The sequence below is a fragment of the Anopheles merus genome, chromosome 2R (assembly GCF_017562075.2).
Source record: "Anopheles merus strain MAF chromosome 2R, AmerM5.1, whole genome shotgun sequence".
Classification (NCBI taxonomy): Eukaryota; Metazoa; Arthropoda; class Insecta; order Diptera; family Culicidae; genus Anopheles; species Anopheles merus.
In genome coordinates, this window is record NC_054082.1 from 22,189,612 (window position 1) to 22,211,416 (window position 21,805).

Genomic DNA, 21,805 nt, shown 5'->3' on the forward strand with positions numbered 1-21,805 from the left:
GGGGGTTTCAGCCGGATTCGCATTCTTTTTTATAATCATTATAATTATTTCGATATGCACTACGGTCTTCAACCGGACTTGCATGCTATTTTAAAATTATATTTATTCAAAGTCTCTTTTTATTACAAACACTACTTTGCGCTGCGGAGTTTCAACCGGACACGCATTCTCTTTTTTTAATCAATAGTATTATTTTGGGTATGTACTACGGTCTTCAACCGGACTTGCATTCTTCTCGATTTTTCATGTTCTTTCTTATTTTTTTTTTTTTTAGTTTGCCAAACTGCGCTGTAGATTTCAAACCAAACTCTCATTCTCTTTTCCCGGTCAGCAAAAATAATCATACTTTCTCGCTCTTACATATTAAAATGTTTGTTGGGTTCTGTTAGTAAGCGTCAGTTTTGTTGATTGGGTACGCAACATGGCTGTCATTTACTTTCCACGTTTGGGACAATGCTTCGGGATTTTGCCGAACTCACCTTTGTTCCTTTCTTTCGTAAAACGCTACGTGCTACAACTTTTTTTCCCAGACTCACTCTTTCCATCATCTCTTATCTGCACGTTTTACACACCACCAACAAAAAATCGTACCGACTGCGCCAATTGTAGAGTTCTGGTTCGGTGTAATATTTATTCGCCCGTCTTCGGCGGTGGTTCAATAACAACTGTCAACCTATTCTCCCTACTTGTACATGCTGTCCCTCTCTGTCACTGCTATTGCATTCTACAGGCACCCAGACCGAGACTTAGTCACCTCGAGCGCAACATTCCAAAGCGCACACGGATGGGAACGGGTTTGATTGCCGAGGTGTCACTTTGTCCATCAAATGCCGCAACCTGTTTGCCTTTTCCAGCCGGTGGTAGAATTCGTACTTTTTTTTTCTTGCACTCACAAGCACAAGTACTGTTCAACATTGTGTAACACCTGGAAAAGGATGTTATCGGAGTAAGTCGAAAGTTGACGACTTTTTCGGGAAGTCGCGCAGCACCTTTCCCGATGCTCTTCGCAGGGACGCATCACCGGTTCCCCCGATCGCCGGCACAATCTCCAACACCACGAGTTTGGAAAGTGGAACGGCAAAGTATATAGGCGACAGCACACAGCGCGATGAGATCCTTATCGAGAGAGACCGTTTAAATAAATCCATCACCGTGGTAAGAAGTTTGTGAAGAACGATGCTTCAAAGGGCTTTTTGGAGATGCTCTCATGGAGTAAGAGAGGCACAAGAAGCTCACCACTACCGCGCACTCCTCGACACCTGAATGTGGCCTCGTGCCGTCCCTTCGTCGGGAAGGAAAACACTTGCGGCAGATACTTTTGGGGCTTCTTTATTGAGTTTTATCTGCGAAAAATCTTTTACCCCTTCTTTTATGGCCACGGGGACGAGCATAACAAGGGGCTCAAGTGCTCAAGTATGCCCTAACCGTGTGACGGCATTTCCATTCTAAAGTGGGGGTGGTGTTGGAGATCAAAAGGCATTAGGCAGCCCGCGTGCAATGGCTAAAGTTGTGAAGTTATCACCATAACTGGTGTAGGCAGCAGCACACATTTCAAAACGGTCGGTTTGTCAACGCGCGCATTGAGCGCGCGTCTATCACACTGTATCACGCACAAGGGAGCGAGTGCACCTGGACAAATCAGTGGCCCGGTTTATTTTTTCGTGACTACCTGAATGCCACGTGGAGCCACACATGTGTGTGTGTGTTTGTGCGTTTGTGGGCTCTGTATGCTTCACTATCTGTATGCAAGACGCTGGCAGCAATCCAATATACCTATATATAGCACGTCATAATGCTTAAATTGTTCCGAATATGCGTGCAACCGTGTACCGTATGCCCACGCCACACCGGTCGTTGTGATACAAAACTGTGGCTACAGATAAGGCACACACACACACACACACGAAGGCTCACTCTTACCCGTGATGGGAAGTATTACAAATAAGTAAACACAGGTTGGTTTTATTTTTGGGAAGGTAGAAGGGTGATACCACCACGGTTTCCCTTAGCAAAAAAGGGGAATGACTTTTCCTCCTCACCATCTCTGGTGCGTGTGTACATATTCCAGGGTGTTTCATTTTTTTTTTGGTTCACTATTCCATTTCTATTGGAGCAATATTCTAGCTTCCTAGGAAACACCACCGGGCCCGGTATGTGCCACCGACGTGCGGGGTGCGGCGGGAAAAGGGAATAGTAAACAGACCGAACGACTTCCGAAAGTTACTTCGGCCGCTCGCTCCGGCCATCATCGTACCGTGTGGCGTTCTGGTGATAGTGATAGAGGGACGTGATTCAGCATTTGTCAAACGCATAAACTCCTAATGACATAGCTTTCGGCTCTCCCGTAATGCCTCTACCTCCTCTTTACTACAGGCCCCCCACGGGCCCGAAAACCGTACACACACAATGAATACATTTTACGCGGGGCGGGGGTATTTTTTTGATTGTTGATCTCATACACATACGGTCCGAAGCGGAGGGCTTCTGCTGGAACGGGGTTGTTGCTCGTGGATTGCTTTATGGCAGGGTGAGCTCGCAATCGGAAAGCAAACACCCATCCCAACACATACACACAGCGAGAGAGTTGCGTGGGGAATTTGCTGGGGAATAGATTTTTATGTCCCCCCCTAGTCGTAGACGAACCAGCAGCACACGCGCGTACATTAATCCACTTTCACTGGCCATTCGAATGTAGAACGAACGAACGAACGCACACACATCTGTCGTCTTCCGGTCTGGGCTGGGAGCGAACATATTACTACGATTACGTGGCATATTTTTTAATGCAACATTAGCAGGGTTGAAATTACATGACGTATTACAACAAGACGTGTGCACTGTTCGCCAGCGGGATGGATCGAGGCGAAAAGGGAACCTTATTTCGAACGGATGAAATCGAGAACCTGACCATAGCGAGTAATGCTATTAGCGGTGTTAGTTGTAATAGCAGTGACAGACAACTTTGGTGGCGTTCTCCTCGGTTTCGGAATGTCCGAAGTGTTGGGTCGTCCCCGTCCGACAACAAGCAAACTTGCTCTTTGCTAATGAAAATGCTCCACACCCTTCCCGATGTAGCTGTTTTGTGGCGATGTCCGAGGCCTAATGATCCATTTCTCATGCTCTCCTTTGCTTTGCCATTCTTCTCTTTCACAGACACCCGCTATTCCCGCTGTTGGCACTAATCTTCGAAAAGTGTGAACTAGCAACCTGCACCCCTCGAGAACCGGGCGTGGCCGGTGGTGACGTCTGTTCGTCCGACTCCTTTAGCGAAGATGTGGCTGTATTCAGCAAACAGGTAAGTCCTTGGATAGTTGGATAGTGCTCCTTCGGCGGATCATATTTTGAGCCCGAGTATGAAGAGTGTTCAGTGTTTTCTACCCCAAAACCCGTTAAAGATGAAAACCTCCTCAGTGAGGTCTGGTGTTAATGAAGGTCTCCCCGTTTGCCGTACCGAATGAGCTGCTCCGCATATGGCATCGAAGCTCAGCGGGAGACGCTCGGTCTACAAAGTAGTGCCTAATGCATCCCACGATCCCAGGATCTAATCGTGCGGCGTGCGGGAGAACAAAGCGCTCCTCACAACGGGGATCGCGATCGCGCACGTCGCTGCACTGCAAGTCAGCAGAAACGATCGATCATTCATAATCAACCGATGGTCGTATCGCAGCTTGAAATTGATGGGTCCAACCGGGGTCCAAACCAGCCTGCGGGAACTGTGCGTCCCATCGGTTTTGTTTGTCATTTGTTGCCAGAGCCAAGAGCTGAGCGGGGCGGGCGTGCGCACTGTTTTGCCTTTGACTGACCTTTTCACGCCACGGGCCCAACCGATGTGTGTATGTGGCGTCTTAACGGGAGGCCTCAGCAGCCATCCCTCCCGTCCAACACACTGCCCTGCGCACACACATTGTCGAGTTTGGTTTGTTTGGCTCTTCGCTCTTTTTGTCTTCTCATTTCCTTCGGGATCTAACCGGGGAAGATTCCGATACGCTGTGATGCCCCCCCCCCCTCCTGCGGGACGTCCCGTCGATCGTGCATTTGCCTAGCGTGGTGTCCCCATGGTGGCGTTTATTTGCGTTGTTCAAGCCGCCAAGAGTCGATTAATTAACGGTTTTTATGCAACCCACCAGGATTCCTGGGCCGTGTAGGAACTCGGCCATGCCTGGTGCCTGTTTGTCCGCTGCTGCTTTTGTTTTCGTACAACGAGCAAAAAAAAAAACACGCAAAAAGAACTCCCAGCACCTCAACCCATTAGCTCGATTTCCTGGCGGCGCGCCTGGGGCCGGAGATGAGTTTTCTCAAACGCGCACCGAGCCACCAGCCATGCCATTCGAGCGGGCGGGCTGGGAGGGCACAGACACCGACCGCGCATTTCGACGCAACGTGCCATGGGCGCGAGCGTGCGCGCGGAGAGTGAGATCGCACTTTTGGCGACACCGGAATGCTTCGGTGGTGCCATAGCGTAACGCGTCGCTTACCGTGTGCGTGTGCGCGCATTCGCCTGGGCGAACGAGCAAAGTCGCAGGAAAAAAACAGCGGCAAGGTCGCGTCCCGCCGCCGCCGCCGCCGCCACAGCACCATCTCATCGCGCATGGATGCCAGAAACACAGAGACATTCGTTTGCTGCGCCCCTGCGGTTCATTCACAGAGAGCCGATGCCGGTCTTCCCGAGCGAGAAGAGAAGTCCTCTCAACCGACAAGGCAAAAGGGTGGCAAAGGCGCGCTGCAGACGGAGCGCGAAAGTCATTAAAATGTGCGGCCCGTTTAACGATCAACACTTTGGGACGGGGGTCGCGGCACGGAACGCGTCCCTGCCACGGTGCTGTACCGAATCATCTTTCCCGAGACGCGCACACGAGAGCAAGCGAGCGAGCGAGATCATTCAACATTTTATGTCATTCCTCAAATCGACGTATTGCTGAGACACTCCGAGCCGGGTGGATCGCATGAGCACCCCGAGTAGATGGCGACCACAGCGACGGACAGACAGACAGACGGGACGAAAGGAAAATCCCCAACAACTGCGGGAAAACTTACACCACACGGAGGAGGAAGGTGCACGGCTGGAATACGGCAGAGCGTGAGCCAGAAGAACCAGATCAAGCTGGGCTGGGCGATAAAACACGCGAGCGTGCGCGAGCGGGCATTCGGACAACTTTATGGCCGTTTTAAGAGGCTGTAAAAAAAAACCCATGGAGGAAAAGGTGGCACGGCGTGTGCTATCTTGCCCGTGATTCCGATTCCGAAGCCGATCCTTGCTGGTGAGGTACGGGGTGTGTTTGTGTGTGACTCGGTGGTGACGATGGTTCTGTTGCTTGTTTGATAGCCTCTCTTGCCCTTCGCACCAGGATATCTTCACCAAATCAAGTCCCATCGAAGACTCGTTTCGGTACTCGAAGTGTGTGATATTGGTATCGTTTACTTCCCCCACACATTCCTCTGCAACGAAACCGCGTGAGTGTGTCTACGGTGACCAAATGCGAAGGCTCATTTTACAGTGCACTTGTGGAATTGGATGGGACGAGACGGATGGAATATTGATTGATTCTAGGTCATTTCTAGTCTGACCGTAATCAATCCCAAGCCGTGAGCGGGTGGGCCGAGCGGTCCCGCTCGTACCAACAGTGACCCGGTCATTACCCAGGGGATGCGAGCGTATTTTGTTATTTATTTCGTTGCTCCGACATCATCAGCGTCATCAGCGGTCATCCCACACGAGCGCGCCCACACGACTCGTGTTGTCTCGGGACGCACATTTTGGACGGCGTGTAGACGCGTCTAATAAAGACGGCTTTTGAGAAAGAAAAAAAACACATACACACAACCAAAGCTACTCCCCACCGTTTGGTACTCTGGCCAAAAGGCAAAGAGGAAGAAAAAGTCACTAGACGACGCGGATGGACATCACGACGTCTCATGCTTGGCAGCTCTTTGCGCTACCTCTCAGTGTCTCTTACTTCCCTGTATCCTTGTAATAAGAGACTTTCGTTTACGATCGGACAAGACGCAGATGAGGAGGGCATGAGCGCCGCAGAGTCCGTTCGACGAAAGGTGTTTACTTCGGCCCGGCCCTACATTTAGTTAGAAGCTCGCCAACGAAAAGTCGTCCAGCACAATGTGCGCATTGTTCCTCCCCACGCCGTCTGGAGCTATACTATTACGTTTCGCGAGTACCTTCGGACCGCATTCCAGCCAAAGGCAACGGGAGAAGGACAGCTGGGAGTTGGACAACAGAAGAAGAAAAAAACGGAATGTACCGGTGGATCATGATGTTCTGCATCAAGATAACGCGGGAGGATACCCACACACACACATACAAACACGACAGTGACTTTGCTAGAGTATACAGCGGACACCAGACCTGTGACGCACCGTGTGCTCGTGTGCTTACAATTTTTGGGGCGGTTTTGGCTTCCCATTTTTTTCGGAACGCTTCGTCCAAGCACGACCCTGCGTGACTGAGCAAAAATGTAAATTTTGCTGATGACCTATCCCTGAATCGCGCGGGCTTTTTTCATTGCTGTTGTGTTCCACGCTCATCTGCTCGCCAGTGCCTTAGAACCAGTGACTTGAAGTGTCTTTGACGTCCCCTTCAAAAAACAAAAACTGGAACAGTTACGTAAAGCCTTTACCATTGTGTTGGCTGAAATAGACAACGAACTATTCGTTCGGCATAACACCTTGCTCTATTGTGGTGCGCTAATGGGGAGGGCATGTCACTTCACACAGCTTGTATGGGCAGGTGCAAACACCAAAACCAATCAAATATGACGCTTTCCAAGGCTCTCTGTTTTGTTTTCTTGGGGGTTTTTTTTTTTGTTGTATTCTCCCACCATCCCAAGCCGTACGATCGTGTTCTATCGCCGTACGATCGAGCTGATGCGTGGCGGGGCCGAAACATTCATTAGACCGTGATTGAGACCGAGTTCACAAGTGCGGACGATGGTTGAGGGCTTGCGAGAGCGCTCGGTTAAGTAATTTTCAATCAAAAGATATCATCAAATCGTTCGGAGCTGCAGCATTCTTCGACGATCAACTTCATCTGCATATTTAGATGACCGTTCGCTTGGTGATGTCCGATCACGGTGCAGAGCTCACATTGCAGGCTCCTAACCTTTTTGGTGGTGGACCCTGTCTTAGCCGCGGTTACCATACAGCGAGACAGACACATAGAGTACAGCATGTAGCTCGCCATGTCGTTCCAAATTATGATGTGATCTGTTCCCGCACCGTGTGATTCAGGTTGGTCGGGTTGTGCCAGGTTGCTGTGCCCACCGTCAGGTTGCGCGGAAAGGTGGATCACAGGGTGCTCGGTTTCAGGGTGTGTAATGCCGCATTCTAACGTTCTAAACGCATTAAAATAAATGTATTCGCTTTCTGGCCGTTGTCGATCGGTTCGATGCTTTCTGACCGTGCCGCGTCCCGTGCGTTGGATTTAAGCCAAACCGAGAGCTGAAAGCCGCGGACCACTTGGCGAGGCAAGAGGCGGCAACGGCAGAGCGAACGAATCGGCGGCTGAATAACATTTCTTCCAGATGACACTAATCTGATTTTCTTCTTGGATGGGTTTTTTTTCCTCCCCTCTCGCTCCCTTGCTCAAGCTTAACACACATTCTTCGCTCCTTATGTTGGTTTGATCTTCGTCTTAAGTTGCTGCCCCCCCCCCCCCCCCCGTTTCCCGTCCCTTTGTCCGTGCCATTTGCTCGCTGTTTCGAGACGGGCTTTTTGGAATTATTTTGTAGTGTGTTGTTGTTGTTTTTGTTGTTGTTTGGAATCTTATTTTATTCTACACACACACACACACTCTGTTTCGGGGACCCTATTCTCGCTGTTGTGATTGTTGCTGAGTTATTTTTTCTTACACACACACACACACACACACACACCCCGGTTCGACCCGGTTCTTGTTAGTGAGTGGTAGAACAGATATAGGGAACGATGCGAACGAACCGAAGGCACAATTCAGGTTTCGCTGTTTGTTGGTTAGAAAACAGTTCGAAGGAACGGTGCCGGAGGAATGGAATGAACGGGAGGCTATAATGCCCTTGGTAGCCCGGCAGACCCAGGCCCCGGTGAGCCATTTGCCAGTGCTCGGAGGGCACACCGAGAGGTGGTTTGGGATGCCTCTTTTTTCTCCTGCTGCTGCTGCTGCTGATGCTGATGCTGTTGTGTTGCTGAAAAGCGATTCCCGAGCCTTTTGCAAGCGGGACGTTATTTTAATGCCGTTTTTGGTTTTGTTTGGCACTGGGGCATAAGTGATCAATGCAGCAGTGCGTACGCTGAGGAGGGAAAAGGGAGAAGGACAAAGTGCACAAGGATGCTGTTAGTTAGCAACAAAAGCAACCGGGGAAAGAATGATGAAGAAGAAAAGAAAAAAAACACATAAAAACCATTGAAACGGAAAAAATGAAATAAGAGATAAAAATAGAATAGAAGCTTAACAGCTTTAGTGTACAAAGCCAACAGTGCGTGCGCGCGAGCGCTGAAAAAAAAGCAAACCACGTGAACGATTGAAGAAATGAGCAAAACGAGTCAGCAAACATACACACACACACTGGGTGGAAATATTGGACGGGTTTTCGAAGACGGGTTTGAAATTTAAGCTGATTTTGAAGGTTATTCTCTCAACACACACACCGACACAGACACCACCGTACGGAATGGCAAAACCCCGATGCCGCTCTCCCGGTGGTGGCCAATCTGGAGCAAGGCCTGGTGTGCCGGTGCCTCAGAATTAAGGTCAGAGAGATAAGCGAAAACTCCGAACACAGAATAGATCATTGCTTCTAGCAGCAAAATGGAATCTTTACATACGCGAACGCAATGCGCGGAATGCATTCGTACGATCACATTGCGCACGTTCCTCGTCTGCTGCTCCTGTTGATGATTTGTGGTACGCTTCTAGCCGTACTCAACAGCTCTAGGGAACCAGAACGAACGCTATAGGGGTATTTTTTTTATCGGGGTCACACCGAAACGCTCCAAGACTGCGCTGGATCAAATTCCAACCGCGCAGATGAGATCATCAGGAACAAAAGCCCTCCGGGGGCCCACAAATAGACACACATAGCGACTAGTGAGCATATGTTTTGCTGGCGGTCGAACACATTTGCGCCCGAGCCTGTGTACGCTACCGGCAAGCCGAAGGATTTGTGCGTGTTGCTGGTTGGTGGCTACCGCTCGAATGTGATCCTCGAGCATTATCCAAAATGCCCGTGGTTTACCCGTGGGCATGGCGGAATGAACTATTTAGATCGAGTTCTGCTTGAGGGAGTGAGAAAAAACGGGAGGGAAGACAAGAAATACCCCTTAGACGCATCCAACAGCGAGGCTTAAACACTTTCCATTATGGGTGCGTAGTGAAGCAAAAATAAGCCTCAACCTTCTCCCTGGGGAGGGAAGCGAACGAAGCTATCAAAGGGAGGAAAAATAACATACAACACCTTCCCGAAAAGGGTCCGCCATGCGCAATGAGATCCCGGAGTGCGTGCTGTTCCTAGGAAAGCCCTAGGAAAGAAAGGAAGACGAACGAACGGCGCACGATACGCGCGGCCTCCTTTCACGAGCTCTAAGCGCACAGCAAAAAGGGAAACTGAAGGAAAATATCGAAGATTACAATTATGTGATCAACCGAGACTTTCATCTTTGCTCCTATTCATTATGTCCGCCCAGCCGTGTGGTGCGGTGTTACCCTTTTCTGTAGCTGCGCCTTTCTTCGTTCGTTCCTTGCGCTTGGCCAAGGGGCCAAGGGGGGAGGAGAGCCCTTCCTCCGCATGAATGCGACCTTGCGCACGGGAATCGTGCTAGGCCGCGCGCGCACTACCCTTGCCTAACAATTTTCCCGCTGATTATTTCTACCTGCCCGAGGATCACAGTCACGAACAGAGTTTTATTCGTTCCAAACCTTTTTCAAACAGTGATCCACATCCAACATACACAAATCGACCTTCGATGGCTAGGAACCGAACGGCACATACATTAGGCCTCGGTGGTCTCTTACTGTTGCTTGTACTGTTCAACACTCTCTCTCTCCATCGCCTGATCCTCCGCCGGGAATTCTAATGTCCCGTAGGGGAAAAGAAAGCCGTTGCGCTAGGAACGCAAACCCTCACACGGGGTCCGATCATAGACCGTGCGGGGTTCCAATTTGTAAAAGAAAGCCTAACCCTCTCTCTCGCAGACCCCTTGCTGCATCATGTCTGCAAACAGACCGGAGGAGCGGAGCGGCGCAGTTCTGCCGCTTTTCACTTTCCACTCCCCCTTAGAGATGATCGCTGATGATCAGCGGGGTGTTAGCAGTTGGGACCTCCTTAAGGGTTCTTTTTTTTGGCCTTCGCAGGCGCAACCTTCGATACACAATGGGTCTGCTTACTCTAGGTTTGGCAAAGACCGTGTGTGTGTGTGTGTGTGTGTGTGTGTGTGTGTGTGTGTGTGTGTGTGTGTGTGTGTGTGTGTGTGTGTGTGTGTGTGTGTGTGTGTGTGTGTGTGTGTGTGTGTGTGTGTGTGTGTGTGTGTGTGTGTGTGTGTGTGTGTGTGTGTGTGTGTGGCTTGTTTTGTTTTTTTTTCTCTATATCCCTCTTTTTAGCAGACCTTCTCGGACCTTTCTTCCCGAGGCTGCGTTTTGGTGATGGGTGAAGGTAGAGCCCAACAAAAAAAAGGGGCAACAACAATCCACGGGGTGACATTGTGCGTGCGTGTGTGTGTGTTTCGGAGGGTTTTTTTTTTCTTTCTTTCTTTCTTCTCGATCCAGAACGTTCGTGTGCCGGCCGACTAGCCTTTTTAGGAATTTCATTATTTTCATGCTCTTGGGATGGTTTTCGTTTCGTTTCATTTGAGTTTTTGTTACAGTTTTTGTGTTGTGTTCTGTGTGTCTTCGCGTCCTGTTGTTCTGTCTGGTTGGTTCTGCCCCTGCTGCCTTGCCAAGCTAAGCTTACGGAACGAGAAGATCACCCAAAAGTTCGCTTTTTGGGGGTTGCTTTAACTCTGTTGGAATCGGTTTTTTTGTTGATGTTGTGGTGCTGGTGCTATTCTTATTGTAGCACTGTGGCCGTGGTGGATTGGGTTTTATTTTTCAGGGCTTCACCGTACGCAACTTCACGGGGTGTACATACACACACACACACACAGGCAGGGAGAGGCACACACGCATCCTTCTGCGCCCTCCCAGTGAGATCGATTGCTTTTTTGGCTGCTAAAGAGCCGCTGGAATCGGGGCGATGCGGCGAGACGACCGTGCGAATGCAACGCCACGACTGAGGAGCTCCCTTGGATTCCCATTGGCTTCCTTCCTCCCTTTTCTAGCAAGCTAACTGAATTTGTGCACATAAGCTCACACACACACACACATCGTGGTGTCGAACAAACGAACCACTAACGAACTAACGAACTTGAAATTAAAGAAAGAAGAAAAAAAAACACCAACCATTCCTTCCTCTCGTCGCAATGTCGCTCGCTCATACCTTCATTATCTCTTACCCCGCAGCCCCTGCCTGGCGGCACACGCAATAGTTGTGCTGCTTAGCAAGATGCAAAAAGGTGGAACGCGCATACCAGGCCACAGCCACCATACTTTGTAGCGTGCAGAGGGCTCAACAACAGCAAAGCCATACTCAACCCGGAGCCCGAAAACAATTGCGCAAAAACGACGACGATGCGTTCGTTTCCGCTGCCGGCGGGTCTAGAGTTTCTGTGTCATTGCTTTGGGGGACTGCGTTTTTTCTTCTTCTTATTCTGCTCCCTGCTTTAGTCGCGCTGCAGATGAGGCGCTTCCCCCTAGATTCCTGGCCCCTGGCAGCCGGGGAAACGTAAAAACACAGTGGGTAGGTCCCGCTGGGACCCGAACCAGCAATTGCGCAAACCGGCCGACGCGTTTGATTTAATTATTGCGTAATCGCTTTCTTTGTGTGTGTGCCGATACGATCGCTTTGAGGCTCGATGGCCACTTCATGCCCAGCATGGGTTTTGTCACCCTTCGGCTAATGGTAATGGTAGGCTATAGGGGATGTGCATTTAATATAATTTTCCATTTTGTTCACTTCTTGTTCCTAGCTGTGTGTATTAGAAATGTGTTTTCTCTCTCTCTCTCTCTCACACACACACACACACAGTTAGCAGTCTCTTGCACATGTTGCATTAAACCATGTTGTGGAAAGGAACGGTTCTAAAATGTTACAAAATTCCCAACAATCCATTGCGCTAACGGCCGTGAAAAGGGAAGTAAAATCTTAAGGGGTGTCAAAAATCAATTATCGCTGCCCATGAAAACCTTGAGCAGCAGATCCAGAAGAGAACTAAAACTGACGAACGTTTGCTGCGTTCGATGAGCTTCAGGGACACCATCGCTGGAATGAAACTGCCTGGTCATAAAGAAAACACAGCCCAAAAACATTCCCGTTCGTCACTTCGCTTGTTAAACCTGCCGTGGACCGTTGCAATTCCATGTGTTTTTGTGCGCGTGTGTGTGTGTTTCTTCCCATGGCATTATGTTGCATTCGTTCCACAGCGTGGCAGTGTCCTTTCGCTTTCAAAATCCTAATGCGACAGAGTGCATTCGATCTGTTCCTTTGGGTGATCATTTTCCTCTGAGCACAACCAAAACCGAGGCCAGCTGAGTGGACCTGTTTCAGTGCAGTTTCCCTTTCTGGACAGTCCTCACCGTGTAGGGCTTCGTCCCGAGACCCAAAAGCCCTAGCGCATGGGAGGATCTTCCCGGAAATCAGCAGCATCTTGTAAACGCTTGTGTCCGTCCAGCTATTACTTATCCATCCCGGAATGTTTTTACATCGGTGGAACTGAGGACAATTGGGACGGGACGGGGCAAAAACGAAAAAAAGGTCATTCCAATCCCTCCGGGAAGAGGTCACCATGGGCTGCCGTGTCAGCTGTGGATTGCTTCACGGCGCATTGCTGGTGCGACCCCGCTGCATGCAAAAACGAACCCGGCGGTGGTGAAGTTGTGCAGGAATGCAATGAAGCAAATCAGAAACAAAACCAAAACCAAAAAAAAAAGGGAGGAAACAAAAACTCCCTTCCATACGCATCAACCAAACCACGGCAGCACCATATGCTGGCCTGCTGGTCGTTTCTTTCGGCCGCGTTTGCTATTGTTTCCATTGGTAACAGATTTCGATGGATTTAGTTTGAGGGGGGTTCAGTTTTTGCTTCCTGCACCAACCGTCGTTAGGTATCGAAATGCACAATTGTAGCTGATGCGCAGATGCAGATTGCAGAAAACCACAGCAGCAGCAGCAGGTCTTTCAGAGCCTCTATGTACGCGCTGCAGACGTACGCATACGCCAGGTTAGCAACAACAGTTCCGCCGTGCTGAATGAACCGGATGATGGTCAGTTGGCGGCTGTCTGTTGCCGAGGTTTCGTTGTTTTTGTGGGTCGCGCGTTTCTCGTTTTTTTTGCTTTGTTTTTTTTTTTTTTTTGGTTCGGCTACTGCTCCTTCACCTGGTTGCTGCTGGTGCACTTTTGTCCGTCCGTGCTGTGTGCTGCATCTCCTGCATGGAAATGTGCACTTTCAGCTTCATTTGTATTCGCCAAGGACGACCGCACGGTTGTGCCGAGTTGGCTTTTTTTTTGTTGTGTCCTCCTCGCCGGAGTTGTTCCACACCCGGTCACTTGCTTCTTGCCTGCTGCTGCTCGACGATGAGGTCATCGAAATCGCATTCGTCACGCAGAGACACTCACACACACACACACCATATGTGTGCTGGCGAACGGGTCCGAGTGCCTACGTGCAGTTGTACCCGAGGAGGTCATTGATTGCAAATCTCCCACCTCCCATGTGTGTTGTGCACCAAATGACATTTAATTGGACATTATTCCGTTACGTTTCGGTTAGCGACTGACGACGAACCCGGATGGTGGTGCTGCGGGACAGGAACTCTTTGCACGATCATCTTCCTTCCGCACACAAACACACGCACCAGCTAGACACACACACACACACAGTGGAAGATTTATGCGATATGGAGCGTGCTACCGTAAAAAATAACCCCCCCTCCCAGCTCGGGCTAGAAAACCACACGCTAAAAGGTAAATTAATCACTTGACCACAAATAATTAGTACCAACGGCAGAACGAAAACAACTCAACTCCGCCTCCGCCTGCAGCAACAGCATCAGCCGCAGCTAACAAACTGTTCCGTCTGTACAAACAAACAGTTAACAGCAAACTTCTTCAGCACGGGAGCTTGGAGTGCTGGACAGGGGCAGAATAAATAACGAAATGAGCTGGCCCCACCGCCCCGATGGTAGCAATAAAACAGAAGCAAAGCAAAGCAAAGTCCACCAGTGCACACACTCACACACACACATGCACACTTTCCCAATACCACAACGCGCGTGCATCATAAAAAGGCGTGAAAGTATGACGAGAATTTGTTTGGAAATTTATGCAATCGCCAGCGCGGGATGGCAACGCCGTGGTCGGCCGCGCAATCCGGCCGAGTCCTCCGAGCGGGAGCTTTCGCTGTTGGCGCGTCAGCGCGCTGCTGATCTCTTTCTCACGCCCGCCAACCCGTCGTGGTGTTTGGGGAGGGAGGGATGCGAAAGATGGGGAGCAGGGTACATAAAAAACATACAAGGGAGGGAAAAATCTGCAATCAATACTCGATCTACAAACAACAACTATTTACAACTATATGCACACGGTACAACCGGTCCGATCCTCACACACACACACACACATGATCGGTTGGAGCATAATACGATCAGTGGTGGAGCCGAACAGAAGGAAACGCAAACAGACTGCCAGAGAGATAGAAAGAGAGACTGAAAGACCCTGGACATGGTTCGTACACAGCCCAGGATGCCCTTTTTGATGATGGAATGTTTATTTTTGTGTGTGTACGTATTTTTATTTATCTTTTTTTCGTTCCGACACCCCCCCCCCCCTTTTTCCAGCCTGTGTGAGTGGGTTTAATGCAGTCTGCACATTCTGCCGGTTTGCGAGTCATGTAACCACGACGCCGCACAACACTTCTGGCTTCTGCTTGCGGTGGAGCCGAACGATAATTTATGAGCCTCACTTACATCTACATCGCACGTGTGAGTGTGTGTGTGTGTGTGTATATGTTGAAGTGTAGAAGGCGCCATCCTCGCGGGATTCACGCCACACCAGTGGTTCCAGGCGTGCGCGCGCGCGCGCTTGCTCGCAATCTCACCCTCCCCACCCTATCTCACAAGAAGGAAGCAAAGAGGCATATTTTATTATGCCTATCTCGAAACGATTTGATTATTGTTTTGGTCATAAATTTGACCAACCAAAACCAACCCATCGGCACTTCCCTTCCTTCTCCTTCCACCGTACAACGATCTTTCGCCCCCACATTTGGCCGGTGGCGCCTCGACCAAGACGTCTTTCTTTCTGCCATTCTATCCCCGAAAATGAAGATTGTTTAATGGTACGGTGCCGGGGCATTTAGTTTGCGGGTTTCGATTTCGATAGCAATTAGGCCATTAGGCAATGGACGGGTACGGGCATGACTTTTGGGTTGTTGCCGGGAACGGAGAATGGAGCAGCAGCAGCAGCATGTGAAAGATATGTTATTTCCGGTTATCTGCAGTCGATACACGCGCGCACGCGGAGGATGATGAAATTAGTCCCGCGTGCCAATGCTGTTAGCCCAAACTTCATTCCCTCCATCTCCCGCCCAGCAAAAGGTATCGATTAGGCATTGGGAAGGAAATCCAATCCAAAACAAACGCGAGGAAACTTCATTTTCCCTTCCGATTAGGCCCGTTGTTGTTTTCCTTCCGCTGGGAATTAAAAGACGATAGTTTCCCGATCGTTCCGACCTTCTTAGCCCGGGCGAAGGGGGGGGGAGGCACTGGGTTTGGGGGAGAGGCAGGAGAAGTAATTACTAATTACCATTTCGGAGCTCGGTCCTGCCGTCTGCAGCCCTCGGTTTCTCCGTTTTTCTCGACCCCATGCGTACTGCTTCGTCGTTCTTGCTGATGGCTGGTGCCTTTGGGAGCGCACTGGAATTATCTCATCAGCAGGTCCGGCCTCCCCGAGCTAACAGAAAATTGTTCCCATCTCTTCCTTCCTAATGACACATTTTAATATCCCAAGTTGCCGGGGAGGAAGGGTGGTATCGGTTCCAATCGGCACCGCACTAATAAATGCTCATAATTTATGTAAAACTGAAGGCCCAGATGCAGACGTGCGAGCGCAGTGAGCGCCAGCAAAGAAGACGAATCGAAACGAAGCGCTGATGATGACGTTTTCTGAAGGGCAACCAGTTGGTTCGGGCCTTTGTTTCGTTTTTTTTTTTTTTGGTCGGGTCAGCGTCGATCAGTCCTTAGATCGGAAGATCTTCCCTGTTTACGGGGATCTTCCGGGGCTAATTTATAGCTTATCCTTTTAAAGCGGCGTTTTAATATCTTTTAACACCCCGGACAGGGCGACGTGAACGAGAACCCTCTTCTACAACATAACTGTGGGGATAATCGAGGAGCTGAGCGGGAGGTCCTAACAAGGTCCAGGAGCTAGTTAATCGGTTTTGCGTTCCAAGTCGAGCGTTAAATAGAGCCCGTAGCACACTGTTTAAGTTAATCCGCTTAAGCAACTCTTGCCATTCACTTGCCTGAGCTGTTGCTCGGCCGAAGAGAGTCCCCAAACCCGGACTAATCGGTTCGAGAATTATCGAGGGGAATTGCTTTCCTCCCTGCTTGGGTTGCATTTTGGTTTGTGGATCCTTGTGAGAATCACTACAAGTCACGGAAGGTGAAGTGTTCCTCATCCCTTGCCGGTCGGTGCCGAATTCGCCGAACTTACTTCCAGAATCGTGCTCGAATGACACATTACCATGCCATCGGTTCGTGTCCCTTTTGGGAGCTAGCTAGAGCCCCCGAACCAGACAGATGATACAGCGCTTTGATAAGATCGGCGAATAGTTTCGGAGTTGTGCTGTTAATTGTGTGTACGAGCGCGCGCACTTACTCTTTCACTCTTTCTCTCTCGGTACGAAATAGAATTCGTCTTCGGCACGCAAAGTTGTCGTATCTGGTAATCGAATTTTGAGTGCTGAAATGCAATTGGAGCCCGGATTATTACATCCGGGCTAGCTGGGTGCGTGTTTTGGAGTTATCTGAGACCGACAGCCGGGCCCTGAAATCGACAAAGCGATTCTACTCTAACGACAAATTAAGGGTTAATTGCAGATCCACACAGTGTTAACAGAAATGCTTATCGGAAATACTTCCTTGCCGAGAACCGGGAAAAACAGAGAGAAAACAAGGAACAATTTAATTGACTCCCTCGATATGCTCCACCACAGTCCCATAAAAATGTGACGCTTTTCGGCGCACATAAAATGCTGAATTAAATCTCCAAAACTAAATCGACACGAAACCGTGAACAGATTTCGCTTTCCGTCGGGCTCGCTCGCATGCTCGCACTGTTGGCTGAGATTTTCAAAACGGCCTCTCCCCCTTTTGTACGCATTGCTGCCGCTGCGCTGCGCTATTACTGCTATTATTTGGTGCGCGCTGTGTGCGAAATAAAGTTATAAATTTATTGCTCCGGTAACGAAAAAATAACCCCGAACGACGCAACACGCACAACACGACGGTGCAGAAAACCCATTAGGAATTCCTTCGCCGGTGAGGGAAGTAACAGCTCGCGCACACACACGCACTCACGCACACACCCAAACACTCACGCAGGATGATATTTCATTTTTTTCCTCATTTTTTACCCATTCTTATGTGTACGGGGGCGCTGGGTTTGCAAAAGAAGCACCGAAGAAAGTGCACTCAGCAAGCAAAAGCATGGGAAGGATTTTCTTGGAGGAGCAGGGACGAAAAAAAAACACGGCCAGCGCATACGGGGCTTTACCGGGACACGGATTGCGACTACCCGAACCATTACCGAAACCACCTAATGGCCCATCCCCTGGTGCCCACGTTGAACCGTGTCCCAGGGTTCTCATGAACACAGGTCCTCTCTTACCGAGGGGATCAACGAAGCCTCACATAAGCCGACTCCCCTTCATGCCCAAACACACACACACATCCAAACACACATACAAAAAAGGATATTTTTCGTATCCCCCCCTCCTCATCGTCGGGTACACATCAAAGTAATCCCTTCCCGTAATGCCCGTATAACTCCCAAAATCCATTCCAATGTGCGTCTTCCCGTTTGTCGGTGCTGATGGGGGTGGTAGAAGCAGTTATGAAATAAAATAGTCGTGAATTGTGTTGTGTTTTGTATTTCGTTATAAAACGGGGAGATTGTTTTTCCTTTTTTTTTTTTTGGTTTAAGAATTCCAAGATTCCCTTTAACTTTCGGGAGGGTTGAAGTGCCCGTAGTGCCAAATACAGCAACTTTTTCCCTGTCCCAGTAGGAGTAGCCCTTCGACTTTGTCAATTTACCTTCAATTTGTACGCTACGCTACGGCCCGGTGTACACCCCGCAGTACGAGTGCCAATTCCAATCCACCGGCTCACTGACCCGTGCATTATTATGGTCCACCCCTGCTCCGGCCCCACCACCCGTAAAGCCGTGTGCCAGCGCACGATGATGATGATGATGTCCCGCTGCGTATGTTCCGGCACATTTCGGATGCGGTTCGTTGTGTCCGAATGGTTTGGAAGTTTTTTTTCTTTCTTCTTCTTCTACTTCCTCGATTTCTTCTACTCTTTCTCGCCAAATCGTACCGCACACGCTCACTCGGAAAAGCGACGATTGGGCACAGCACCGCGCACAGGAGAACCTCTTGTGCCAATTTGGCAATTTCGGCCGGGCGGTTTTTGGCGAATGTTATCGTTTGTCGGCCTCTCTTCCAGTTCCGGTCGCTCCGTAACACCGCAAGGCGGCGTACAAATCTCCAACTTCCTCGAGGGGGACCCATTTTCCTTCCTTGGTCGCTTGGTTGGCAGGTTACCCCACGGTGTGGGCCCCTTTTCTTTACCCGGAGCGGAGGGACGGCGTTCGCCGTCCTTGCGCCGTTGATAGGCATGCCGTTTCCTTCGCCCAACAATGATCCGGATGTTTCCTTTTGCAGTCATAACGGTTAAGGGGGGGGGGGGGGGATACTTCCCCATTCACCCCATTTCATTCTACCGTATCATTGAAGAAACACACTCACACTCACACAAAAGGCGCTCACAGGATACGAAGAAGAAGGCAGAAACTGTCACTTTCTTTACAGCAGCGTTTCTGCCTGCGTGTGTCGTTTGCGTCAGCAAACCACCCCCCCCCCCTCCCCCCCTCCATTCCACGGAAACAGCAAACAGGGAGAGCGCTTCCCGTTTTCCTATTGCGTAACTGGCAGTTATTTTTCCTGCCAGCAGATGGCGGAAACGTAGACAACACAAATGTACTCCCCAAATGGAAATGGCACAAAGCTGTGGCAAGAGCGGTGGTACCTGTGCCTCTTTTCTTCCTGCTTACCGATCCTTGTTGGTTTCCTTAATTTCCGGAAGGAACGAGAAAAAAAAAGAGGGCGGCCGTGCAACGGAAAAGCAATACCGGGGACCGCACACTTCAACTTGAAGGCCTATTTCTGTTTCCTGTTTTGCAGCAGGCCAGCAAAATATGGACCAGAACCTCCGTCCCCGGTCCCCGGCCAACGTTGTCGTTGTGTGGCCAACAATTGGAGCTGCCGGGGGCGGGGGAGGTCGGAGTCGACAGCCCGTGCTAGGCGAACTGTGAAATAATATGCTCGTGTGGAGGAGAGCTGCTGGTTTGCTGGTGGCACTGTTTGCAGGCGGGGCTGTGGATCGTATCGGGGCCGGCTGGCTGGGAGCCATTTTGCGTTTTTGGTACATCGTTGTCCGTATTTAACGAAGCGTTGATGAGACCGACCGATACGGTCGTTACGGGACACACTAGAGCGTAGGAGTATCTAAATCTGTGTTTTTCCTACCGACAACGACTGCTTCCCACTCGTGAGGAAGAGAAAGATATTACTCCGGAAATGAGCAGGACACAATTTGCTCGAGATATCTTGGGGTTGTGAAGATGGCCATCGTCAGTTTGTCTGTGTCTATTTTTTGCTCAGCCCCAAAAGAGTCGTATCACTGTGGGCGAGCCGGGACAGTTAAAGGCTCCATTTCGATCGGTAGCAAATGACCATTAAGGGGGCACATTATTATGGACAGTCCGGAGGCGATGGGCAATGTCCGATGCCGTCCCGGCCAGAGATCACACCCAGGCCACGTTTCAGCATCTCGCCGAGTACCTTAATCACCTGTATGCTGAAGGTCTTCGCACTGGTTTGGTCGGTTGATTCAGTTGGCAGCAGACCGGAATGATATGCTTTAAAAGGACGCAAATGCAATTTCCAAACTTGAATGCTGCTAGGAGTTGTCGTTTTTCTTCCTTGCTTGTACTCGTGTTCTTAAACATAACAAACCACTGATGACTTCCGTCCATCTTGCAGCAGTACACATTTCCTGCCACGCCAGAACGTACCGACTTTAAATTCTAATCATTTCACCCTAATGATACTTTCTGCAACTGTGCCGAGCAAAACTTCCGTCAAATCGTAGGCAAAAAAAAAACAACGAGAAAGCTAGTCCATTAGTGTGCATGCTGCTTTAGGGAGAGGAAAAAGTTTGTTATCAAAACAAATGACTCTTTTCATTTTGACCGCCCTTTACCTCATTCGGCAGCCTCGAATGTATACGAGTCGAAGATGTTCTTGTGCAGTCAAAATGAAGAAAACATTGAATGGGCTGTGTCTGTGAGTGGTAAAGTCTATCCTCCCCCACCATCGGCAGACAGTGGCTGATACCACATAAATCGTGATTTCGCAACAAACGGGCGTCACAGACGACTCGGTGAGCGAAGGTTCATGTACAGCCAGCCATCGGATGCGCGTGGTTTTTTTTTCGCCCTGTAATTGATGCGATTAAGGTTGTTAAAGAGCATTAGCTCTCGGCCAGGATAAGGAACCACCACGGTCCAAGGCATCAACGTCAACATCATCCAGCCGAGCATGGCTTTAAGGCGCACGAGAGGCGATCGAATATCCTTGCGCAGATAACAGCTTGAAAGACAAATTCCTCGCAGACAAAGAGGCAGAACAAAAAACCACAAAGACCACGAGAGTAGGAATCAAAATAACAAATCATTCTGTGTATCATCGCGCTAGTACCGCCGCGACCGGAATGTGCCACTGTGTGTGCGCTGATAATTTTATGACTCATGACTTTTACGATGGGTTGCCGTTAAGGAGCCACAACAAGAAGGCGGTACTGGCGGCCTCTCCTCTCTGCTGGAGTGTGTGTGTGTGTGTGTGTGACTGTGTTTCTTTTTTTGAGAAGATTGAGGTCATAAATCCATGAAGTCTGGTGTGCCATAAAAAAAACGGATGGCCACCGGTTGATTTTCCTAACCGTCCGGGTGTTCGTATACGGCTCAATCGTTCCTCTTTACGTAAAGGGCACGCTTGTGGTGTGATGCGGGAGGGCGTATTTGTTTGACTACCAAAAATCACACCTACCTGATATTGCTTCCGCTGATAGTGCCGTACACACTCTTACGTCGCTCTCGACTCGGTCTCGCTGTAGTACATATCTTTAAGACCGCCTCCCGTTATCGCGGACATGTTTGCTATATGTTTCTTACCCATTTTTTTCTAACCTCTCTCTCTCTCTCTCTCTCTCTCTCTCTCTCTCCCTCTTTCACAGATTCGGCAAGAAAAACCCTACTACGTAGCAGATCCCGAAGTGGACTCACTTGTAAGTATCATCCCCGCCGGTAGATGGGTTGGGGGTTTCTATCTCTATAGAGCGCATTGTTCGCTAGTGTATTATGACCACACATCGCTGATGATCGGGGGGTTA

At 49.8% G+C, this 21,805-nt stretch overlaps 1 protein-coding gene across 7 annotated transcripts in view; it reads left to right on the forward strand.

Moving 5' to 3' along the window:
* The window catches only part of LOC121600951 (homeobox protein homothorax), a 192,328-nt gene that overhangs the window by 40,659 nt on the left and 129,864 nt on the right, over nucleotides 1–21,805 (forward strand). For all 7 annotated transcript variants that reach the window (XM_041929764.1, XM_041929752.1, XM_041929742.1 and 4 more), the window contains exons 4-5: nucleotides 3,154–3,295; nucleotides 21,650–21,700. In XM_041929764.1, coding sequence (XP_041785698.1) covers nucleotides 3,154–3,295; nucleotides 21,650–21,700 — 193 coding nt within the window. The remainder of the gene's footprint in view (nucleotides 1–3,153; nucleotides 3,296–21,649; nucleotides 21,701–21,805) is intronic.